Source organism: Leucoraja erinacea, chromosome 9 (assembly GCF_028641065.1).
Source record: "Leucoraja erinacea ecotype New England chromosome 9, Leri_hhj_1, whole genome shotgun sequence".
In the NCBI taxonomy this organism is placed as follows: Eukaryota; Metazoa; Chordata; class Chondrichthyes; order Rajiformes; family Rajidae; genus Leucoraja; species Leucoraja erinaceus.
The window spans coordinates 46054720-46081239 of record NC_073385.1 but is presented as its reverse complement, the minus strand read 5'-3'; the positions used below and the strand labels follow the sequence as shown (position 1 = coordinate 46081239).

The 26520-nt window shown below is 45.2% G+C and overlaps 1 protein-coding gene across 2 annotated transcripts in view; it reads right to left on the bottom strand.

Moving 5' to 3' along the window:
- The window catches only part of LOC129700328 (rho GTPase-activating protein 11A-like), a 40305-nt gene extending 27411 nt beyond the window's left edge, over window positions 1-12894 (bottom strand). The window contains exons 1-4 of one of the 2 annotated variants that reach the window (XM_055640723.1): window positions 12688-12894; window positions 9017-9105; window positions 7959-8055; window positions 4821-5074 (exon numbers count right to left, since the gene is read on the bottom strand). In XM_055640723.1, the coding sequence (XP_055496698.1) occupies window positions 4821-5074; window positions 7959-8055; window positions 9017-9105; window positions 12688-12801 (554 nt within the window). In that variant the 5' untranslated portion in view covers window positions 12802-12894. The remainder of the gene's footprint in view (window positions 1-4820; window positions 5075-7958; window positions 8056-9016; window positions 9106-12687) is intronic. The other variant, XM_055640722.1, reaches the window with a different exon arrangement.
- Between the last annotated feature and the right edge of the window lie 13626 nt (window positions 12895-26520).

Here is a 26520-nt window from a genome sequence, read left to right as displayed (position 1 = left end):
TCTACATCAGTGAGACCAAGCGCAGGCTTGGCGATCGCTTCACCCAACACCTCTGCTTGGTTCGCATTAACCAACCTGATCTCCCGGTGGCTTAGCACTTCAACTCTCCCTCCCATTCCGAATTCGACCTTTTTGTCCTGGGCCTCCTCCCATGGCCAAAGTGAGTCCCACCGCAAATTGGAGGAGCAGCCCCTCATATTTCGCTTGGGGAGTTTACATCCCAGCGGTATGAACATTGACTTCTCCAATTTCAGGCAGTCCTTGCTTTCTCCCTCCTGCCCCTCCCCTTCCCAGCTCTCCCCCAGCCTACTGTCTCCGCCTCTTTCTTTCTTCTTCCCGCCCCCCCCCACCCCCACATCTGACTGAAGAAGGGTCTCGACCCAAAACGTCACCTATTCCTTTGCTCCATAGATGCTGCCTCACCCGCAGGGTTTCTGCAGCATTTGCAGAAATTTCTTAAACCTTTCTAACTTTGATTTTTCCAGCATCTGCAGTTCTTTGTTTAAACCTTTCAGACTCAACTGTTTCAGGTAATCAACAGCTATGGTCTTAGTGCCTTGCACTTCCCGCATTGTTAATTTTTCCTTCTTCCTGCAATTTCAGATATTATTATTTCTTCTCCTGCTTACAACTCTTTCTGATCAACTTTTGTTCTCCATTAATGTCTTTATATTTATTCGCAATGCTAAATTCACTTCCTCTCGAGATTTAGTCTCACCAACACATCAGATCTGTGTTCTCCCTGCCACACTCCTCACCTGGCATTGCATCTTAGAAAGGTACCAGTTCTGATAAAAAAAGATCTTCACCCCGATACATTAACTCTGGTCACCTTACCATATTTATCTGCCTGAATATATCTAGTACTCAAAAAGCAAAGTGCTATCTGAAATAAAAAAGAAAATACTGGAAAAATTCAGGTCAGGCAGCATCCATGGAGAGGGAAAATGAGATAACAATTCAGGTCCTTGATAAGAACTTAACCAAATCATTAACTCTGTTTCTCTCTCCACATATTCTAAATATTCTATTTTATTTCAGGTTTTAAGCACCAACAATACTTTGCATTTGGCTTTTAGTTAAGCCCATTTTCACAGCGTCTTATAGTTCACTGGTAGATGGGTATATAATAAGAAACTTTAATGTTTTTTAAAGGAAAAAATAAATAAAGCAGAAAAGAATAAATTAAAAATCAATGAAATAATACAGAATCTAGAGCAACTATAAATTATTAAAATAACATTATTATATACTTTAGGTATGGGCTTGCTTGAAAAAGATTATGAAAATAGGGGGAGAACAAGACATGGAACTGGACTAGAAAGCTGATACATTGCCCATTATAAAGAGAGATACACATTTAAATTCCACACAACAGGTAATAATTTAAAAAAGCTGGAGTAACTCGGTGGTTCAGGCAGCAAACCTGGAGAACATGGATAGGTGTTATTTTGGTTCAAAATATGGAATTAAATAAAATAACAACTAGTCTTGCTAATGTTGAGGGAGAATCTACTGAATTGAAATAAAAAACAAACTCTGTAGTGTTCCTCAGGGCAGGAAGTCAAAACTGTCACAGTTGCACTGTCCTGTGGGTCTCCAGGCTGCAACTGTATAATAAATTCCTAATTCTTCTTTAAAACGGTCCATTAAGTTCCATGAAAACAACTACATTAAAACAAATACATGGGAAATTGGACAGTCCACCCAAAAATAACTTGGGGATCCTGCCTTGTCATCACATGGTTGAAATAAGGGAACCTCTGAAATAACAACATTGTGGGAGCAACTTAACCAAAAAACAATTAGATAGGTACTTGAATAGGAACGGGCAAAACACTGGCAATTAGAATTAGCTCAGTTATAACATCTGGCCTGCATGGACGTTTTGGGTTGGGTCCACTTCCTTGTTGCATGAAAAAATGGCAGAATAAAAGACAATAAAAAGATGGTTCATTGCTATTTGCTCAACACTCACATCCAGCAAAATCAATAAATGAAATCACAGATCAAATGGCCTACTTTTGTCCTGGAAGATTCTATAACTGCAGCCTACATTTCAAGATAGTCAGTGAAAGTGGTAGCAATGAAACCCAATCACCAATGAATAGCGTGTGGCTCAAGTCATCCCATCTCAATGTTAGCTACAGAAATAATTTGCATTTTTGTAGGTGAATTTGAACTTCATCTAGTGCATGTTTTTATTAAAGTACAGGTGCACAACCTTTTATCCGAAAGCCTTGGGACCAGACACTTTTCGTAATTCGGAATTTTTCGGCTTTCGGAGTGGAAGATTTTTAGCGTAGATTTTAACGGCTGGCTCAGTGGTAGAGGGCTCGGCTCATATCCACAAGGTCGCGAGTTTGCGCCCTGATCCCGGCAGTTACTCGATCGCGAGTTTGAGTCTTCAATGTAGTTTTTTCTTGCAGAATAGGAGAGAATAGGGAGGGTTAGGCTGGGATCATTCTCTGCGAGATGATCTTAGTGCGGGAGACAAGTGTAGGAGAGGTGTACTGACTGTGTGGGCAGAACTTTGGAAGTGATTGCCCACCATTCTCAAAAGCCGCTGTGTCTCCCTGTCCCTCTAACTCCAGAGGAATCCGCTCCCCGATGGGCCGCTACGGCGACGTGGCAGTTCGCCCACAGCCCGAGCTGCGCCACCCCAAGAACAAGACGTACCTTGCACACCATCAGCTTCTGCCCCTACGGGGAGCATGTTCCTCTGGAGTTGGAGCGGGGCTGGGCTGGAGTTGCTGATCTGGGATCTCCGTGCTTTCAGTGGGCCTGGGGGTCGGTGTCCCGATGAGAGGGCGCAGCTCGGGCTGTGGGCGAACTACCACGTCGCCGTAGCGGCCCATTGGGGAGCGGCTTCTGGTGGTCCTGACGTCTCTCAGCTCCTGTCCAGGGGGGTGGCCTGAGACGTCACGACCAACAGTAACCTGCTCCCCGATGAGCCGCTACAGCGACAAGTGGCAGTTCGCCCACAGCCCGAGCTGCGCCCCCTCATCCGCAACCCGGGTTCCTCTGGAGTTGGAGCGGGTCTGGACTAGAGTTGCTGCTGGCTGTGAGTCTCTGGGATCTCCGTGCTTGCAGTCGGTGTCCGGTTGGTCCTGACGTCTCCAGCCACCCCACTGGACAGGAGCTGAGACTGTGAACTGTACCGCCCTTGCCCCCTCCCTCTGCAACTGCAAACAACCCCACTCTCCTGCAAGGATGGTACAGTTCCCAGTCTCAGCTCCTGTACAGGGGGGTGGCCGGAGACGTCACAGCCCGAGCTGCGCCCCCTCATCCGCAACCCTAAGAACAAGATGTACCTTGCACACCATCAGCTTCTGTACCTATGGGGAGCGTGTTCCTCTGGAGTTGGAACGGGGCTGGGCTGCTGCTGGCTGTGGGTCTCTGGGATCTCCGTGCTTGCAGTGGGCCTGGGGGTCGGTGTCCCGTTGGTCCTGACGTCTCCGGTGACTGGATTGACCTGCTGGCATCGCCGACGTGAAGACATTGCAAAGCCCCCGCGCCGGTGCACTGGGCGGGGAGTTGGAGAGGGGAGGGAAGGGGTCACACACATGGCCGGGAAGCAGAGGGGTGTAGGTGAAACTGAAGGGAGCGACAATCTGCTGCTGCCTGCCCGCTGAGTTAAAAAGTTCCCACGGTAGACTCACGATACACAGTGTATCGTGAGTCTACCGTGGGAACTTTTTAACTCAGCGGGCAGGCAGCAGCAGATGGTCAATTATTAACCCTCACGCGCAATATACCGTCACCTTCTCTTTTATGAATGAGGATTTAGTTCCCCTTTCGTCGAGGACCGACCGGAGCTTCCGATGCCACCTCTGCGGGCCGCCCTCGGTGAACGTCTTCAAGGACCTTTCTTCAAGGACCGAAAAAATGTCCACTATTAGGAGCTTTTCGTTATTTGGAATTTCAGATAAAAGGCTGTGCACCTGTAGTTGATAATGTTCGGAATTCAACTCAGTTGAAAATAATTAAATAAAATCCGGTTACCAATGCCGAATTAGATGCATCTTATAAATTGGATGAAATAAAGACAAATGAGAAACAACACACGCAATAGAATTTGTTAATGGCGGACAGATGCATGACAGGGCACACCAAATGCACTGTAATATTTATATCTAAAATGAAAAAAAAATGCAGGCATTGGAAATATGAAACATACAGAAAAAATGCTGGAAAAACATACTAGATGAGGGAAAATCTGGAAAAAGGAAAGTGGATGATTCTGGTTCATGATCCTTTGGCAGAACTGAGTTATACACTTAATATACTTTGAAAATGAGGTTGATAAAGCTGTGTAGGAAGGAACTGCAGATGCTGGTTTAAATCGAAAATAGACACAAAATACTGGAGTAACTCTGCAGGACAGGGAGCATGTCCGGAGAGAGAAGGAATGTGTGACGTTACGTGTCGAGACCCTTCGTCAGACTGATGTCAGGGGAGTGGGCAGTATATAGATAAGGAAATGTAAGGTGTGAAAACAGGACAAACGGAATGGAGATCAATGATAATGTAGAATAGACCATTGTTAGTTGGGAGAAGGTAAAAACAAATCAAACAGATATAGAATGTAATCGGAGAATTGGGATGGGGGTGGGGATGAAGAGAGAAGGAAAGTAAGGGCTATTTTAAGTTAGAGAAGTCAATGTTCATACCGCTGGGGTGTAAGCTGCCCAACCGAAATATAAGGTGCTGTTTCTCCAATTTGTGCTGGGCCTCACTGACAATGGAGGTGGCCCAGGACAGAAAGGATACAAAAGTTGTTCTACTCATCAGTACACATAGTAGGCTATAATACAAACCTGAGGGACACATTTTGGAGAAAATTCAGGAAATAATGCAGTATATCAATAGTTTTTTCAGGAAGTAAACAGGAAAGAAGAAGTGTGGTTGAAATCTTCTCATTGTTCTGTAGTTGTTGTGCTCTGAAGAAGGCTTCATGCAGTTCCACTGGAAGTACCGGCTCAGGCAGCTCCCGAAAAAATTGTTTTATCAGTCCTGCCACATCACAAGGGGGAGCCAGAGTAAGACATTTTTCACCTTGATCCACTTTTTCCTGGAGAAACAATCACATTGCACTTGCATATCATTGTACGCTACAGGAAGGGAAGAGGGCAAACATCAACCTTTCCATCTCACCCAAATCAAAGGCTGCATCTCACCTCCAATCCCCAGACAATCACACTATAATCAACATTATATTCAGTAAGAAAACTGAAAGTAAATGCATCACTTTCTTTACAAAAATTGGCCATGATCAATAAAATTCTGATTTTGTTTTTCAAAAGTTACAATGTATGCTTGACTATCTATCAAAATGAATCTTGTTCATTTCAAATATGAGCATATGTCAGTAGTTTTCCTTCCATAGATGCTGTCTGACCTGCTGAGCTCCCCCAGCATTTATATATACCTAACTTATATTCAATGAACATACTACCGTTTTAAAAGATTATGGCACTAAAGATAGATTCACGAGTTCAATAAAGAAAAATCCATTCAGATAGCAACAAATAAAACCAAACCCAAGAATAACAAACGTTGGTTAATTTCATTAAAGAGAACCACGAAAATGAAGAAACATAAAATTTAGTACCTCAGTTACCAATCTAATATTTGTAATCTCTAATCTCTATAATACAAAATAAAATGCATGGGGAGAAAGCTGGGAAAATTATGATTATTTCCCTCTAACTTGGTGTGTATACATTTTCTGTAAAAAAAAAACTGCTGGAGAAATTTGGCGACTCAAAGCAGCATCTACATGTCTCGTATATTGGTTCATGTACATAGTATGACCCTAACATAACTAATTATCCCTAAAAAAATGTATAAATAAAAAAGAATTGCGAGAAATTTGAAGAAAGCAAAAATTGCTGTAAATATACCAGACCTAATATGCACCATTTTACAAAAAAAGACAGGTCTCATTATTATATGCGTGTATCACAAAAATGTAATAACCAATGTTGCTCCATATAGTTCCTCATTGACCTGTTTCCTTCCCCATATTTTATTTTTCATGTTCCCTATTTACATTGAAATAGAAATATAGCTAGAAAAATTAAGTGCAGATTAATTTCCTTATATCTGCCAAATATTAATTTTCTAAGCAACTTCACTTTAATCGGGAGTGGGACCACTTAGCAATCTGCATGTGTCCAGTCACATTCACTGAAATTTATTTGGCTGAGATTTATTTCACATTATTCATGTGGGAGCATTACATATAAGGTTTGGTCTGAACAAGTTTATTGCATTGGCAGAAATAATTACTGGCTCAAAGTTTAAACTACATCTGATCCTTCTCAGAGACGTGCATTTAAATGACTGGGATTAAATCCAATAAGGAATGGAATCTGAACCATAAATACATTGTTGCACCACAAAAGAGCAATGGCGCAGTTCCTCTACAAAACTGTAGTAAAATTTGATTAAAATGGACCTGTTTCTATTTGAATCTCAAATTTTATTATCCCTTGGAGTCCTCTTTCTTATTACCTCCCTAAAACTGGATGGACAAAAATACAGAAGATATTTACACATTTTGAAGAGTGAGGAAGAACAAATGCTATGGAAACGCAATATACCTTTACCTTACTGCTACAAATACTCAGAAAAAACACTTTTATTTACATACTCAGTAAATTTCATTAACTTGGTACATTTCTCATTGTGCTTGATAGGTGCATTAAATCAAAAAAAAAATCTGAGTCTGGGCTGTGATAGGACCTTCACTTATGTTGGCCTTCATAACAAGAGGAGTTGAGTATAGGAGCAAAGAGGTCCTTCTGCAGTTGTACAAAGTCCTAGTGAGACCATGCCTGGAGAATTGTGTGCAGTTTTGGTCTCCAAATTTGAGGAAGGACATCCTTGCTATTGAGGGAGTTCAGCATTGGTTCACAAGGTTAATTCCCGAGATGGCAGGACTGTCATATGCTGAGAAAATGGAGCAGCTGGGCTTGTATAGTCTGGAATTTAGAAGGATGAGGGGATCTTATTGAAACATTAGATTATTAAGGGTTTGGACATGCTAGAGGCAGGAAACATGTTCCCGATGTTGGGGGAGTCCAGAACCAGGGGCCATAGTTTAAGAACAAGGGTAAGCCATTTAGAACGGAGATGAGGAAACACTTTTTCACACAGAGAGTTGTGAGTCTGTGGAATTCTCTGCCTCAGAGGGCAGTGGAGGCCAGTTCTCTGGATACTTGCAAGAGAGAGCTAGATAGGGCTCTTGAAGATAGCGGAGTCAGGGGATATGGGGAGAAGGCAGGAACGGGGTACTGATTGTGGATGATCAGCCATGATCACATTGAATGGCGGTGCTGGCTCGACTCCTGCACCTATTGTCTATTGAGCCATTAGATTAATAACTTAATGTAGGTGTTAAGGCATAGCTTAAAAGGAGAAAAAAATGAATAAGATTGGACTAAAAATTCCAGGGGTTGCCTTGATTTCCAAAGCATGGCTAACAATGATGAAGCAAAGTAGACTTCAACATAATTAATAAAAGTTGAGATTTGAGATGAGAAAATAATACAGGTGTGTGTGTGCGCGCGGGCTGGAGAGATGCAAATCCATGGAGGGATTTTTAAACGAGGGTGTTAACAATTGATGTTCCTGCTGATGTTACAGCAAGTACCAGATGATGCAACAATATGCATAATAGATAACCAAGTTATATTGTGAAGTGCAAATGAGAATCAACAAATGAGGTTAGAATCCATTTTTTTCTCAACACTCTAATCTTGGGTGGTGTCTGGATTCTTTGCATGCACCACTGAAGATTCCACAAACTGTGCAGCATTTGTAATGCAAAGATTCTAAAATAATGCCCCTTCAACAAAACAATGACAAAAATAAAATGATGTTCATCTCAAAATAATGCAGCTGCAGGATTTACAATTGTAATTAAGCAAGGAAAAATAGAACATTCATACCTTTAAAACTCTAAGACGACTCACAGATCCTGATTTTCTGAAAAGTCCTTCTGTATCAATGTGCTTTTCTAAATAGCTACAGGCATCGACGAGAAACCTACAAGTTCAGGTCATAATGAATTATTACTTTGGAATCACTTAATAAAGTAATAATATTTTCAAGTTATTAAAAAATGTTCAGTTTGCTCTTGCACAACAATATTAAAAGGAGCTACAAACAGGGTGAAGATAGTGCAACAGAACAATTTTCACTGAAAGATTATCAATAAAACACAAAATGTATGTAGAAACAAGGAACTACAGATGCTGGTTTGCAAACAGAGCCAGAGTAACTAAGCAGGTCAGGCAGTATCTCTGGAGAACATGGAAAGGTGATGTTTTGGATTGGGACTTTTCTTCAGACTGTGGTGGGGCGGGGGCGCAGAGGAAGAAAGATAGCTGGACAAACCCTAGCAGAATATCAGTATTAGATTAATGTGAATTTGGGTGTTATATTTGCTGGTTATATGCCATGTATTGGTTATCTCAAAACAATCCAAACAGCCTTATTCATAGTTAGAGAAACATAGATGTTAAAGTAGGAAATATGGTGAAAATTGGTGGTCATAAAGAGCAAAGCAAGTTGTCTCAGGGCACAGCAAACAAAATGGAGCAGAGCAATGGCAGAGGAAATTTAAGCCTGACAAGTGGAGGGTGATGCATTTGGGAAGGTCCAATTGGGGTAGGACATGTACAGTAAATGGTCGGACACCAAGGAACATTGATGAACAAAAAGGCCCATGGGCCCAACTCTCCGAAAGTGGCAGCAATGTCAATAGGGTGGTGAAGACAACATATCCCATCCTTTGTTTTTTCTGCTAGGACATAGAATATGAGATGGAATGTTACATTGCAAAACAATGATTAGGTTGCATTTCAGAGTATTGTGTGCATGTTTAGTCGCCACTCTATGGGTCTGTCAATACCGAGTACTCTTTCAGTTTCAAACATGTTAAAAACACAAACATTAAAATCACACCAAAATTCATATTCTAATTTTGTTAATTATATCAACTTACTGTGGAAGACTGGCATGTCCGAGGAGAGTGCATAGTGGTAGAGCATGCAGAGGGGTGCCGAACACTCCATTGTGTGTTATTTTCTTGTCCTAAGTCAATCCAAAAAGAATATGCGAGCGCACAATTTGCATCCAATTAACATTACTGATGTTACCAAAATAACCCAAAGAAAGCACTAGCATGTAATTATAAAAAAGAGATACAGTCCCTAAAATTATAACTCTGGTTAAACCCAGGGTATCCTTCCATGTACTTGATAATGCCTTTGCTCTGCGAACCCCTCTCCAAGAATTCTGGACAAGCAAGTATCTACTGTGGACAAACAGTATGCACTTTCCCATAAGAAAACATTATTTTTTTTAAAGTCTCTTGACTTAAAATAAATGCATTTTATTTTGGTTAGTTAAAGGTCCAAACCATATTTTTATTTTGAAATCCAATTACTAATAAACTAAGATGCTCTTAAAGTAAAACTATGTTAAGTAAAACTAACCACTGAAGTATTGCAAATCACCTCCATTGACAGTAAAGCATGCAACTTGGCTTTATATTATGCACCAAAGTAAAAAAAGATTCTGCATAATCATTGCTCTAATAAAAAGAGGAAACTTTAAAGAGCCAGTTATTGCACATAAACCGTTTAAGCTGTTACATTAGACTACTGAAACCATTACTTTGAACATTCACACCAGTGACCCAAAATGTAATCTGTCCATTTCCCTCCTCAGATGCTGTCTACATTCTTCTCATGAAGAAGGGTTTCGGCCCAAAACGTCGCCTATTTCCTTCGCTCCATAGATGTTGCTGCACCCGCTGAGCTTCTCCAGCATTGTTGTGTACCTACATTCTTCTCATGCTTGGCAACAAATGCTGGTCTTGTCATTAATGACCAGAATCCTCAAAAAACATAAATACTATGCTTCCAGATAGAAGGAACTAATGGGCCTGGTTTACAAAAAAGGCGGAGAGGGTCAGGCAACATCTCTGGAGAATATGGATAGATTGATTTGATATGGGGGTGAGAAGCTGGAAGAGTGGAGGGGCAGGACTATGCCATGGCAAGTGACAGGTGGATAGGAAGGGGGGTGTGATTGGCACATAGTTGAGGCTTTATAAGGCACTGGCCAGACTGTATTTGGAGTATTGTAAACAGTTTTGGGCCCCATATCTGAGGAACGATGTGTTGTCATTGGAGAAGGTCCAGAGGAGGTTTACGAGAATGATTTGGTTAACGGCACTGGGTCTATACTCGTTGGAGTTTAAAAGGATGATTTCCTCATTGAAACTTACCGAATAGCAAAAGATTCAGATTCAGATTCAATTTTAATTGTCATTGTCAGTGTACAGTACAGAGACAACAAAATGCATTAAGAGACAACGATAAGGCCTGGATAAAGTGGATGTGGAGAGGATGTTTCCACTAGTGGGAGAGACTAGGACTGGAGGCCATGGTCTCAGAATGTACCTACCTTTAGATGGAAGACAAGGAGACATTTCTTTAGTCAAAGGGTGGAGAATCTGCAGTATTATTGCCTGTGGCGGTCAATAGAAATTTTAAGGCCGAGATTGATAGATTCTTGATTAGTACAGGGGTTATGAGAAGTCAGGCGACTGCAGTTGAGAGGGAAAGAGAGATCAGCCATGATTGAATGGTGGAATAGACTTAATGGGTCAAATGGGCTAATTATGCTTCTATAACTTATGAATGATTGGGCAAGTGTCCCCCTCCTCAGGTATCTTCTGATGCAACTGCAGATGCAACACAATACTTTATTAGCCAAGTATGTTTTGCAACTAATGAGGAATTTCATTTGCCAAGAGTCATAAATAAAAAGCAACAGAACATACAAAATACATTTTAACATAAACAGTGACTCCTCCGCATTCCTCACTGTGTCAAGGGATATGGGGAAAAGGTAGGCACGGGTTATTGATGGGGGACGATCAGCCATGATCACAATGAATTGCGTGCTGGTTCGAAGGGCCGAATGCCTCCTCCTGCACCTATTTTCTATGTTTCTATGTGATGGAAGGCGAACAATAGTTCAATCTCTTCCCTTCTTTGTTCTCCCGTAGTCGGGGGTCTCCAGCCTTCTGTTAACGGGACGATCTTGACCCACATAGCTGGCGGTTGGGGCGATCAAGCTCCTGCATCGAGGGGAAGCTCAGCTCTCCCCTCGTCAAACGATCTGACCCTGGGTCCGCGCTGGCCGAAACCTTCTGCGTCGTTTGGAGCTTCCCGACATCGGTCACTACCCAAGACTGTGAGCTCCTTGATGGTAAAGTCCACAGGCCTCGTTGGAGCGTCGATCCCAGGCTCCGATGTTAAGGCCATGCCATGCGGTGGTCTCAAAGTCAGTCCGAGGAGGCCTCCAGCTCCACGATGTTAGGCCGCAGAGCGACCGGAGATATGATCCGGAAAACAATTGTATCTCTGGCAAGGTAAGAGACTGAAAAAAAAAGTCCCCCCCCCCCCCCCCCCCCCCCCCCCCCCCCCCCCAAAAAAACAACCAGCGAAGATTACCACAAACTTTAAAAAAAACACTTTAAATAACAAAAAAGACGAAAAGACAGACAAGACTGTTGGCGAGGCTGCAAATCGTGCGGCACTGCTGGTGGTTCTTATTCACAACTTGCACCTCTTCTCTCCTTATCTCAGACCTTTTGTTTTCTCATCCCTGGCCTTTGTCCAACCTGGCCAAGCTCTCATTCCACTCCTGCCCTCAAGAAGAAGGTAAATGGAGCCTTGAAACTGTAATGTCAAAGCTCCGGAGCAACTTATTCCCAACCACCATTAGGCTATCAAATACGGCAGCCTCCAACTACATAGACTTTGGGGGCATTGTTTTTGTGTTTGCACTATTATTGTTTGTTTGTTTTTTTAATAAAGTGAAATGTTTTGTTGTTTATTATGGTGTTTACATAGTGCTATGTTTATAAATCTTTTGTTGCTGCTGTAAGAATGGCGTAATTGCATTTCAGGACACATGACAACAAAAAGACTGGTAGGAAGGAACTGCAGATGCTGGTTACACCGAAAAGACACAAAATGCTGGAGTAACTCAGCGGGACAAGCAGCATCTCTGGAGAAGGAATTAGTAACGTTTCTTGTCGAGACCCTTCCTCAGACCCTGAAAACTTTCCGTTCACATGTATCCACCTATTACTCGTCAGGCTTTGTGCTGCCCGCTCCCCCATCAGTCTGAAGAAGGGTCCCGGCCCTCAAACGTAATCTATTCGTGTTTTCCACAGATGCTGCCTGACCCGCCGAGTTACTTCAGCGCTGCGCGTGTCTTTGAAAGAGTATGTTCGCCAGGAAGACTACGTCAAAACAAATAAAGTGGGCCAATCGTGAACGCCCCGATCCCGAAAATTAACGTTTAAATCAATCGAAAATAGACACAAAAAGCTGGAATAACTCAGCGGGGCAGGCAGCATCTCTGGAGAGAAGTAAAGGGTGACGCTTCGTGTCGAGACCCTTCTTCAGACAATCGTTTTAAATACCAGTATAATTTGCTCATCCTATTTCACTCACCGTCCACATATCTATGTAAACATTACATTCTCCGAGTTCCCACATGTGCAATGAAAACAACAAGTTTACCCCCTCCTCCATAATGTAAACAGCGTCCTGTCGTACGATGTAACTGCAATGTTGGGCATTGTCTTACCCGGCCTGGCGGCCCTCTGTTGCAGTTGATCCTGTTCCACTGTTTCACTTTGATCCCGTTGTCTCTGAGGTGCTGCACAACGGCGAGCCTCAGTATGTTCCTGTCCACTTTCATTCTGGCCACCGCTCTCTGCTCCCGTTCTCAGGACGCCCTCCGCTGCCCCAACACACTCGATCTTCCTTCTCCCTCACCAGCTGCCCCTCCCCCACAGTTCACCGACCCTTCCCCTCACCTCACCAGCTATCCCTGAAATCTCTCTCCCCTCGCCAGCGTCCCCTGCACCCAACACTCTCTGTCCTCGACCTCTCCCTCCCTTCTTGCCCACCAGATGCCCTTTCGCCCCTGACCTCGCTCCCAAAGACTCTGAGCTCTGCTCTAAGATCTTTGCTCGCTCCCACCAGCTGCCCCCTTCTCCCACTGCTTCTGTTTTCGACCTCCCCTCCTTCTCACCCACGACCTGCCCCCTTCACCCACCGCTCTTCCTGACCCCCTCACTCACCAGCTGCCCCTGTTCTGTTCCCTCCTCTCCTCTCCCCGGTTACTCCCCTTCCCCTCAACCAAAGATGAAAGATCTAGTATCTTTGCCCTCAACCTCCACTCGAGCGTCAGCCCCCGCGCGCGTTCTCCGTTCGAACCCAGCTCTACGATCTTTGGTTCGAACGGTGGCGCGCTCCGACGAGGCTTCTCATTGGTTGAAGCGAATTCAAATGTGAGGTCCTACCGCGCGAGCGTGTCTTCGGTGCCGCCTGAGGCGAGGGGGTTTGTGCGCATGCGTCCCGCACGCGGCCGCTCGCTCTGCCGGCTCCAACGATCCAAGTGCGCGGCAGCGGCCATTGCAACTAGTATCTTTGATTGAAACGAGCGGAGCTTTTTTCATGGCTCATGAAATACGGGGAGGTGTGAGCGTGTTGAAAATAGACAGTGGTGTTGCCCAACAAATACAAAAAAAGAAATCCACAGGCAACCATTAATTCAATCTTCTTTTATTTTAGACAGAATTATACAACACAGAAACAGGTCCTTCGACCCGCCTACTCCATCCATATCGACCGAGTTGGCAAACTGGGTTTGTTCCATTTACTTACATTTGGCCCATAGGGTGATTTCACGAAAGGTCACTGGATCATAGATCCTCACCCACGTGACCGCAAAATCCAACTGGGGTACAAGTGTCACTTCCGGTACATGTTATTGATGCTGGAGACGCGTACTTTCACACCCGTTAAAAACCGCGAAAACGGCCCGTTTCTGAGCTGTAAATAACTGTGCCAGTCGGGGTGACCGCGAGGCACAGTTATCTTACTTTACAGTCCAGAAGATAAAGAAAAACGAAGGTAAATACAAGAGGGAGCTGAAGGGGCAAGAACAGCGGAAGTGGTTAGCGGACATTCGCCGTGGAGATATAAAGCTCGAAAATATCGGGAATTATCGCGTTTGCTCGCTGCATTTCATAAAAAGTAAGGCATTATTGACGTTTTATCTTTATTCATTTGTTATATGAAAAGTTGTAAAAGTGAAAAATCCGTCAGTAAAATAAATAAGTAGTTTGGGTGATTAGATAGAGGAGGATGAGGTGAGGCGCACGCTGCGGGCCATCAATCCAAGGAAGGCTACTGGACCTGACGGCGTCTCTGGACGCGTGTTGAAGGACTGCGCAGACCAGCTGGCTGGAGTCTTTACAAGGATTTTTAACCAGTCTCTGGCCCAGTCCACTGTTCCACCCTGTCTGAAGTCCTCCACCATAGTCCCCTTGCCCAAAAAAAACAACATCTCCAGCCTCAACGACTACCGGCCAGTCGCACTCACACCAGTGGTGATGAAGTGTTTTGAAAAACTGGTCCGGGGTCATATCACATCACTCCTGCCCCGAAGCTTTGACCCCCACCAGTTTGCGTACAGAGCAAATAGATCTACAGGGGACGCTGTAGCCACAGCTCTCCATGCTGCACTGTCTCACCTGGAGCAGCGGGGGAGCTACGTGCGGATGCTCTTTGTGGACTACAGCTCTGCTTTTAATACCATCCTTCCCCACAAACTGGTGGACAAACTGGGGGACTTGGGACTTCCACACTCCACCTGTACGTGGATAAATAGCTTCCTGTCGGGTCGCAGCCAGAGAGTCAGAGTGGGCCATCATACATCCACGGCCCTCAGCCTCAGTACCGGCTCTCCACAGGGCTGCGTACTGAGCCCCCTGCTCTACACCATCTACACACATGACTGAACCCCCGCCCACCACAGCAACACCATTGTCAAATTTGCGGATGACACTACGGTGGTGGGACTCATCTCCGGGGGGGACGAGTACGCCTACCGGGATGAGGTGGAGCAGCTGACAGTGTGGTGTGAAGAAAATAACCTGCTCCTCAACACCTTAAAGACAAAGGAAGTAATAATAGACTTCAGGAAGAATAAAACGGACATGGTACCATTGACTATCAGAGGGGACTGTGTAGAGAGGGTGGCGGATTTCCGCTTCCTGGGAATCCATATTGAGGAGGACCTGACGTGGAGTGTGAACACCACTGCGCTGCTGAAAAAGGTCCAGCAGAGACTGCACTTCCTGAGGGTGCTCAGGAAGAATAACATCACTCAGAGACTGCTGCTGTCCTTTTATCGGTGCTCCATTGAGAGCATACTAACATACTGTGTATGCGTGTGGTACACCAGCTGCACAGCGGCTCAGAGGAAAGCGCTCCAGAGGGCCATTGACAACGCCCAGAGGATTGTCTGCCCTCTCCTTACCTTGGAGGACTTACACAGTTCCCGCTGCACACAAAAAATCCCAGAGCATCATAAAGGACATTTCCCACCCCGGACACTCCCTGTTTGAACTGTTGCCGTCAGGCAGACGGTACAGATCTACAAGGACAAGGACGAACAGACTAAAAAACAGTTTTTACCCCACTGCTATAAAAGCACTAAATGTAGCCGCCAAGGAACGCAGGGGCGAGACATACTAAGGGACTGTGGTACACTGTGAAATCGACAGAAGAATGGAGGGTTGGGTGTTTATGCGTGCTATTTTCTTGATATTTATTTAGTTGTTTATCTTTTAATATTTTACCTTGTATGTATCGTTAGCTTTTAGAAATGTTTGAATGGTGCACTGACTGGCTGACATTTTTAAATTTCGTTGTACATGGCTCATGTTACAATGACAATAAAGAAACTATTCTATTCTATTCTATTCTATTCTATTCTGATTGTGCAGGCTTTAAACAAGAAACATTGAGAAATATATTTTGGCAAATAATTAAATGTCCTGATTTTGTCCAATTAACAGCTGACAATTATCCCATTCCTTAGCTTACATCTGAGTGAAATTTATTTCAAAACGCATTGATAGTTTACGATTATTTAAATGGTAAATGTAGCTTCAGAAGCGTTTTCATTTTGTAGCAATGTTACAAAATTTTGAGATTTAAAAAATCAAGTCTGCAATTTATCCCATCAGATAAAGCATAACAATAAGTTTAATTTCACACCTAATTCACTTTCATATCTCAAGTAATAAAAAAGTTATGGCCATTTTCATACTCGGAAATTAGCATCTTGTTCCTTATTGATTTTCTATGGACATAACAAAAAAACTGTGATCGTGGACAGTCAAAAGCCCATAACCTTCTTAAAAATTAAGAGAACTGAATGAAATTTTCAGTTATCATAGATTGAAGCATTCTGAAACAAATATAAAATAATCTTACTTGGATGACCTGAAATTAAAGCATATAATTAGTTAGTTACCCAATTGTAGCTAATTTCAAACTTCAATCACTAGATCTAAACATCTATCCATTTCTTAATAAATGATTAACATTTTTAAATAGCCCAAGTGTCCAAATAATATTCACAAATAATTCACAATAAAACATGATTTTTAAATCTCATTTACATCAATTTATAGGCCAAATGGAAGGAATTTAGTGTTCAATTGCTGTAAATTAAAGTCAATTTAAATCGGCTTTCTAGTGGGTTCCTGTGAACGCGCTGGTTTAGAACGTTCACATTGCGCTGGATTTGTGCCCTCAAATGCCCAGAAAAATACTGCGGGATATAAAGAGCCCAAAATGAACTACTCGCTATAGAAAACTTTATATACAGGGTTATAACAAGCCCCATTTAATGTAAAAATAAGGTACACACCTTTAATTGTTTGCTTTATAAAACCCTGGGGCTGCGAGAGGTTGCGGAGTGAGAGAGTGATTTTTAAACTACTATAAATATTATACAAGGCCATAAAAACTAATAATACCTTTTGCGACGGGGTCTTTCAGCGATTTTCCGTTAATGATTTACTAGGCTGAACATTTTCGATTGGAACAGCCTAGTAAAAATCGCGTTTTAAACCCGCCCCCTCTAAACAGCGCCAAAATCACACACACGGGGTAGGGCAGATGCTCAGCCACGATTCAGGTAGGTTTTGTAACATACCTACATTTTGCATGTTAAAACCCACCTGAGAACCCTGGGCGATTTTGCAATTTTACTGACGGATTTTTCACTTTTACAACTTTTTATATAACAAATGAATAAAGATAAAACGTCAATAATGCCTTCCCGTGGCGGGAACTTTAAATCTTCGACTGCCGACCTGCGGCCTACACCAACCTGAAGCAGCGGTCTCCGGTGGGGGAGGCACCGTTTCAGGACTTACCTTGACTTTCACTCATCTGGATGCCCGCAGCGGCGGCTGTGGAGGTTTGAGGTCCCAACCAAGGGAGAAAATGGAGGAGGGCTGGCCAACTTTTGTGCCTTCCACCACAGTGATGAATGCTGCGGTGGGTGTTTGTGTTAAAGTTTTATTGTGTTTTTTTCATTGTACCACTGCTGGCAAATTCATTTCACTTGCACTCTATGTGCAAGTGACGAATAAAACTGATTGTATTGATTGGATTGTACCAGACTGCAGATTTACTGTTTCCTGGTTCATTAATCAAGGAACTTTATGTAAAATATGGAAGAATTGAGACCAAGTGGAATTGTTGGATAGAAGGAAATTACAGTTTATTTGGTATAGATAAGGATCGCCGGAGAAGAGCTCTGACTGCCGGCCTGCGGCCTATAACATCGTGAAACCGCGGTCTCCGGTAGGAAGCGGCCGATTCGGGACCTCTTGGAGTGTCCGTCCGTCCCGATGTCGGAGTTTCGAGCATCCCGACGAGAGGTCCTGTACATCCGTCTGTCCGTAGCGGCAACTGCGGAAGGTTCATGGCCCTGACCATGGATGAACAAAGGAAGAGAACTGACTGAAAGTTATTGCCTTCCGCCACAGTGAAGAATGTTGATTCCACTGTGATGGATGTTCTTGTTTTATTCTATCATGTATTATGCTATTTGTGGTTGTTGCTGCATAGTAAATCAAATTCCACTTTACCTTAATTGGTGCATGTGGCAGTAAACGTGAACTTGAACCTGAACTTGAAATAGACAGAATGTGACCTGAAATGTCAAAGACAGGAGGCGATAGCTTTATGGTAAGGGGGACAAAGTTTAAAGGGGATGTGCGGGACAACATTTTTTGCACAGAGAATGGTGGATGCATGGAACGCAATGCCATGGGTGGTGGTGGAGGCGGATACAATAGTGTTGTTTAAGAGGCTTTTAGATAGGCACATTGATATGTAGGGAAAGGAGTAGTATAGACCACCTACAGGCAAATGAGCTTAGTTTATTTTGGCATCGTGTTTGGCACATACATTGGGGGCTGTAGGGCCTGTTCCTGTGCTGCACCTTTCTATGGTCTATGTTTTGGTGACCTCGAAAGAGATTTAAATATGTTCATGACAATTTTCAATTGGAGGGACTAGAAGTCCACAGAGTTCAGTCTAGACAAAAGTTTTGTGCTAATAGGACTTGGTATAGATTTGGGTATGGATAGAGAGCTTTCCCTGCAGTGATGTTTAGAGTAATTGTTAGATGGTCAGCTCATGGATAGTAAAAGTATGAAGGATTTTCAAATTCAATATAGTTATAAATAACGATCTATATCTGAAGGGAAATATAAGATCAGGATGGGTTTGAAAATAATTTTGAGATTTGCACGTTTTTTACAGATTCGGATTTTTAATGAATGACCACATATTTTCCCGATCGCTCCATTCTTGCACTTCTGGGACAATCTCCGGTAACAGTGATACAATACAATACAATACCGTTTATTGTCATTTGAACCTAAGTTCAAACAAAATGTTGTTTCTGCAGTCATATGACCAAGAAAAAAACCCAAGACACTTAATTAACACAGACATTCATCACCGTAAATCTCCAAACACCTCCTCACTGTGATGGAAGGCAAAGTTTTGTCTCTCCCCTGTACTTTATTCTTCTCCCGATGTTAAAGCCCCCGGCGGGCGATGGTAAGTCCCGTGGCAGTTAAAGAGAGAGGGGTTACGTTCCTAGAAAATGACCATAATTTTCTCTAACACAAAGCCAAATTATCGGCATATATAAATTGATTTTTTTTTATTGCTTACATTTTGCACACACTTTGTAAGTGTGAAAATTAATTTCATATCTTGGATGTCTTGCGATGATTTGTGAATTTCATAAGGGTGAATTTCTGCATTATAAACTGCTGTAATGTGGGGGTTGAGGCAGGCCGAGCCACTTTGGTCCCGAACCGTCGTTCGTCAAACCCAAGCTCTCGCGAGGACCAGGCATGATCTGAGCCGACCTGGGTGGACAGCTGACGGGGCGCAGCGGACGACGGAGCTAGACTTCACATCACAGTCAACACGTTAACACACCTTGCCCTTTTGTACTAATTGTTGAACTGTATCATTTAAATATTAAACTGAGTGTTTATACAACATGTGAACCTCTTCAGTGGTGACCCCGACGATCCAAAACGGCCTCTTTTGGATTTCATCATGCCTGGAGGAGACAACCCAGATCAGCAGAACATAGTTTCACTCAAACTGCCCACCTTCTGGACATCACAGCCCCAAGTGTGGTTTGAACAAGCCAAAGCCCAATTTCACATCCGCCAGATAACTGCCGACGTCACCAAGTACTACTACATGGTCAGTGCGCTGGACCAGGAAACCGCCAGGCACCTCATCGATTACCTTCGCCAGCCACCAGCCGACAACAAGTACGAAGGGATCAAGACGCTCCTCAAGTACATATTCGGTTTCAGCCGCCCTGACAGGGCGGCTAAAATCCTGCACATGGATGGCCCAGGTGACCGCAAACTGTCTGTGCTCATGAACAAAATGCTCGCCCTGATGGATGGACAAGTCTTCCTCGAGCAGATGCCTGAGGACAGCCTGCTCCTCGTGGATGACGATTTCACCGATCCCCAATGGCTGTCAGCCCGTGCGGACGTGCTGTGACAGGCCAAACAGCAGGGTGGAGCCACGATCAGTCGGGTGGCGGCTGTACCTCGGCAGGTCATACCATCCTTCACGGAAGGAGCGGCAGAGACATCGGTCACGAATGGCGCCAGCAAGGATAAGTGGTGCTACTACCAGCAAAGGTGGGGCTCCAAGGCCCGCCGATGCCGACCACCCTGCATGCATCCTGGAAAAACCTCGGCCGGTTGTCGGTAGTGGCAATTGCGGCCGGCCAAAAGCATCGCCTCCTCTACACCTGGAATTTGGGGCGGCGTATTCTCGATGTCATAGGAGCGTAGGTCAGTGTTGTTCCCCCCCCCTCTGGCACCGACACTCGTTCCAGAAAGAATGGGACTCCCCTGACCGCCACCAACAGCAGCAACATCAGAACATAGGGGTCCGCACGATCCCGCTCAACTTCTCTCGCTTCATTTGGACCTTTACCATCGCCAACGTCTCACAACTGTTGGCTGGGCGCCGACGTCTCACAACTGTTGGCCTCTGGGCGCACTCCCTGCTTCTTCTTCTTGCGTATGGCCTGCACAGCCTAAAGTTGTAGGACAATTTGTTCTATTTTATCTTATTTGATTGTCCACGCCAGGTTGATTGCATTCGTCGAAACAGGGCGGACCACGTGAAGGTTGCAATCTCCCACCCCCGCACTCCCTGCTGGTCGACGTGAAAGGACAACGTCTCATTAATTCTGTGATGTTCGAGTCGATCACCTTGCGCCATGCCGAATTGACTGCGCGGTCAATTGACGGCTCGGTGACCTCCGACAACGAGTATGCCAAGATCTTGGCCGATTTCCCTGACATAATTCCCCAGTTTACAACGGCCAGCCCCAAGCATGGGGTGAAGCACCATATCCCCACAACCGGACCGCCCCTCCATGCACGCGCACACAGGCTGCCCCCTGACAAGCTCCAACTGGCCAAAGACTAGTTCCGCGAGATGGAGGCAATGGGCATAGTGTGCCGCTCAGACAGCCCATAGGCATCCCTGCTTCACATGGTCCCCAAAACGTCTGGCGGGGACTACCGCCATCTCAACGAGGTCACAACAGCCGACCAGTACCCTGTCCCTCACATCCAGGACTTCACAGCAAACCTGGACGGTGACAAGGAATTTACCAAGATCAACCTGGTTCGTAGCTACCATCAAATTCCAGTCCACCCAGACGACATTCCCAAGACGGCCATCATCACTCCGTTCAAGCTCTTTGAGTTCCTGCGCATGCTGATTGGCCTAAAGAACGCCGCCCAAACTTTCTAACGGCTCATCGCGGGCTGGACTTTGTGTTCATCTACCTCAATTACTTCCTCATCACCAGCCGCTCTCGCTTAAGACGGTCCATGGAGACACTCGGGTCTGCCGCCCATGTCGATGATGGAAGCCATGGCATCGTCTTGCAGTACTCTGAAGGGTTCCTTGTTAGGCATTTGCAGTGGTGTACGGTGGGAATCCCGGCGAAGGAAAACGTACTGGCTGTCCTTGAGATCGGGTGGGGTGTACGTGGTTGTGAGACCCTGTTGGGACTGGAGAAAGCGTGCCCACCTTCTCATGGACAAGCGTCAGCATGGTCATGGGTGTTTTTTGATGTCCACGAGCTGCCATGATAAAATCCCCATGGACCGTAAGCGGGGTGCCGTACACCAGCTCGGCCGAGGAAGTTTCCAGGTCCTCCTTTGGGGCAGTGCGTATACCTAGCATGACCCACGGCAATTCGTCCATCCAGTCTGGGCCCGTGAGCCATGCCCTGAGGGATGCCTTCATGTGCCGGTGAAAACGTTCCACTAGGCCGTTTGCTTGCAGGTGGTAGGCCGTTGTGAGTTGCAGCTTAGTGCCCAGCAGCCGGACCATTGCTGACCACAGCTCGGAGGTGAACTGCGCACCTCTGTCGGAGGAGTGCCCGCCGGCACACCAAAGTGGGCGATCCATTGGGTGGTGAGGGCACCTCGCAGTGGAAGTATCAGAGTGGGACAGCTTCCGGCCATCTCATGAATCTGGATGGGGGCAGCGGTCCAACAATGTCGTCGTGGATGTGGTTGAAACGCCGGTGTGTCAGCGCAAAGTTCTGCAGCGGCGCCTTGATGTGTCGCTGAATCTTGGAGGTTTGACAGGGGATGCACACTTTGGCCCAGTTGCCAACCTGTTTGCGCAACCCATGCCACATGAACTTGACTGCCATTAGTGCCTTTGTTGTCTGGATGGAAGGGTGAGCTGGGCCGTGAACCATGTTGAAAATCCGGCGGCGCCAGGCAGAGGAGATGATGGGTCTTGGCTGTCCCATAGACACATCACTGAAGATTGTGTTGTCAGCGGGCCCGAATCACACATCCTCCAACAGCAGGCCTGAGATGGCGGTGTGGTAGGCGAGCATCTCTTCATCCTTTTGCTGGGCGGCCGCCACGACCTTGTAGTCGACACCTGGGGCCAGAGCATGGATGGCATTGATGGCGATGCGGAACGACGCATCTGCGACGTGGTTGCTCTTGCCTGCGATGTGCTGGATACAAGTTGTGTATTCTGAGATGTAAGTCAGGTGGCGCTGCTGTCAGGAAAAGGCAAACGTGAGTGGCTTGTGTTCGGTGAAAGCTGAGAAATCCCTGCCCTCGAGGAAGTAGCGGAAATGCCGGATAGTCAGGTAGAGAGTGAAGAGCTCCCGGTTGAAAGCGCTGTATTTCTGCTCGAAGGGGGGTGGTCTTGTGATGACTGAAAAGGTCGAGAGGCTGCCAGCTCTGGATCAGTTGTTCCAGCACTCCACCCATGGCTGTACCAGATGCATTGACCTCCTATAACTTATTGGTCAGTGGAATAATATTCATAACTTCTCTTCCTTTGAACTTTGAAACAGTTGAAAATATTATGATTGTATGTTAGCAGCAATGTGGGGGAGGGGGGTGGGGCATATAATGTTAGAGCATATTGGTTAATCCCACATTTGTCTCTCCCCACTGTCCTGTAAATTAGTTCCTTGTATTGTTTCTGAACTTTAAATGGATAGATTCTGCCCTAGAACCCATGCATAGAATTCTACTTTTTTTGCTCTCTGCCACTCTTTTCTGCAACTTAACAACTTTGTTTTATCACTTTTACGGGTCTGATCAAGGGTCATTAACCTGAAACATTAAATCTGTTTCTCGTTCCACTGAGGTTGCTAGATTTGCTGGGTATTGCGAATTTTCTCTGTTCTTATTATTGATTCTGTCCATGTCTTCCAGCATGTCCCTTATCCATCTATATAATATTTTCATTTCCTTTTCTGCCTTCTCTTTATCTTTGTGGAACATCTTGCAAGCAAGAATACTCAAAAAATATTTAGAACCAATTCTCACCCTATCCCTAGCCAGGTTTCTGTTACTGCTGCAATATTTTAATCCCACATGGTTAATTTTGCCTGCTGCTCACCCACCTTGTTATGCATTTATATGTTCAAAGTGCCTGCTTCTTTGGTACATGTCAAGAAACAATATTGAAAACGACAAATATAGAACATTACTGTTGCTAGAAACCTAAATTAAAAGAGAATGCTCGAAATATCTAGCTGATTTGTGTAGTTCCCTTTACAACTCCCTGGACCACTCTTCCATCTACATCCCAACCTTTTTCATCCCGTTTATCCCAGGCAACTTTAATAGCACATAACAATGTTATTTCACTTATTTATGAACAACTAATGATGAACAGATACCGGTATACCAGAACCAAACACAGTCAGTCAATGAGAAAAAATACGTACATATCCAGAATCAACAAATTTACCCCCTGGGTAGGTGAAATTTACCCCCTGGGGGTATATTTACCCCAGGTTGGGAACCCTTGATCTACATCAACCACTTCCCATCTCTCTGTATGTTCCTGTGCAACATTTGTCTCTTTACCTTGTCCACTCTCCAGGGATTCAAAGAATTCTATGGAATGAAACATCGATTCATTTGTATTTCTGATCCAATATACTGCATTGGGTGTTCTTAACTTGGTTTTCACCACACTGAATAAATCAGTCAGAGTGACTGTTTTTGGTTGCACCTACATTCAGCCTACATGGATGGTGCTGAGCTTTCAGTGGCTCTAATAGCAAGATAAAGTAAAGTAAAGTACCCTTTATTGTCATTCAGACATTTCAGTCTGAACAAAATTGTATACCATTGTAAAATTTTATAGATGGTGCCAAGTCAAACGACTCTCTGCATACTGGCTCCAGAAGTGGATCTGCATCCACACATTACATTTGCTCCACTCGATAAGATACAATAAAACTTTATTTATCCCAGGAGGGAAATTGATCTGCCAATAGCCATAAAAACACAAAATACATGAAACATGAAATTAAAGTGACGAGTGGAAACGCTTGGTGGATGTGCAAAGATTGGCAGGGGTCAGTGTCGGTCTACCCCACGACAGAAGGGGAGGAGTTGTAAAGTTTGATAGCCACAGGGAAGAAGGATCTCCTGTGGCGTTCTGTCCTTCATCTTAGTGGAGCCAGTCTGTTGCTGAAGGTACTCCTCAGGTTGATCGGTGTATCTTGGAAGGGGTGAGCTATATTGTCCAGGATGCTTCGCAGTTTGAGGAGCATCCTCCCCTCCAAGACCATCTCCCATGAATCCAACCCCGCCCCCAGGATGGAGCCAGCCTTCCTGATGAGTTTGTGGATCCTATTGGTGTCCGCAGCCTTCGCCCTGCTGCCCCAGCACACAGTGGTGAAGAAGATGGCACAGCATCTGACTGCAGACGTTGAAGGAGCGGAGCCTTCTCAAAAATTACAGCCGGCTCTGTCTTTTCTTGCACAGGGCCGCCATGTTCCTGGACCAGTCCAGTTTACTATCCAGGTACGCTCCAAGGTATTTGTACTCGCTGGTAAATTGCACATCCACACCACACTTTACTTCCTCAGAACACTGAGGAAGGCCCATCTGTCTGCTAAACTGCTGGAGTCTTTCTACCGCTGTTCGGTAGAAAGCATACTGACTTACTGCATAACTGCCTGGTTTGGGATCTGTTCAGCAGCTAACAGAGCAGCTCTCCAGAGGGCGATAAAAACTGCCCAGGGTATCATTGAATTCCCCCTGCCCCCTCTGGAGGACATTTACCACTCCAGATGCCGCAGCAGGACCTGTAATATCGTGAAAGACATTACACATCCTTGTCATCACCTTTTCACACTGCTGCCCTCAGGAAAAAGGTACAGGTCGCTAAAGTCACGCACTGCCAGACTCAAGAACAGCTTTTACCCATCAGCAATCTTGGAACTGAACTCGGGGAGTGGGTTATGGGGAAGGAGGGGTGGTGGGAGACGGTGTTCATTTATGTAAATGTGAATCCATGGGTGGGTTTGGGGAGGGTGGGAGTGTAAAAAGTATGAGTATGTGAATGTTTGAAGTTCTTTTAAATGGAGAGACACAGTAATCTCGTTGTATGTGACACATGCAATGACAATAAAGCATTCTGATTCTGATTCTGATTGATGGAGACAGGAGACCATCCACTCCTAAAGTTCATCACCAACTCCTTAGACTTGGTTGAGCTGTAGGTGATTCAGCCCACACCACACAAAAATTAGTTGACTACACCTCTGTATTCAGCTCCCCTCCCCTCACTGATGCAGCCCACAATTGCAGAGTCATCTGAAAACATCGACAGGTGGCAGGAGACGGAGTTATATCTGAAGCCCTTTTTTAAACCTCTAGTCCAACAGCAGATTCCCTTTATCATGTATCTGTACACTGGACAGTTTAATTGTAATCTCTACATAACTAAAACTCTGTTCTTGTGCACTTCCGGTTTGCGTGGTTCTTCTATTTGCCCAAAAATGGCACACAATCGCGCCACAATTTTTTTGCCAGCTTACTCACCGTTCTCCTGTGCTGCGAGTGCAATAAGTTTCGTTCCGATCGATGGTATATTGTAAAAGTTATTAAGGTTTATTAGAAATCGTAAAAAATACGCATGCGCAATTTGCAGTCAGTCGCAGATTGGTCTCTCCTGTTAGTCAGGAACGGGCACAGCTGGGACGGCGACATCTCTTCCTGGCACCATCGTGTCTGCTGTCAATCGGCTGGAGGTCGCCATAGTGAAGGAGTGGCGCCGCCGCCAGAGGAGCTGCGGCCGCGCAGTACCTGGTGGGAAGGGTGGTGCCACTGGCTGAGTACGGAGACTGGGCCTGGGCTGGAGCCGTGGGCCGAGCCCGGGGACTGGGCTCGGACTGGAGTCAAGGTCGAGACCGGGGACAGGGCCTGGGCTGGAACCAAGGACTAGCCCGGAGATGTTGGGGCCTGGACTGGAGCCCAGGCTGCGGCCGAACTGAGGGTTGGAGTCGTGCCCAAGCCCACTGCCTGGTCATGGTGTACCAGCGCCTCGGGGGCTGCTGCCATTCTGGAGCACAGCCTCCGCTTCCTGCTCTGCGGGCACCTCTGGCTCAGCCGCCCACCACCCTCACCCCGCCCCTGGCACAGCGAGCCCGGCTCCGTCGAGGCCCAGGTCCGCGAGTGCTTCG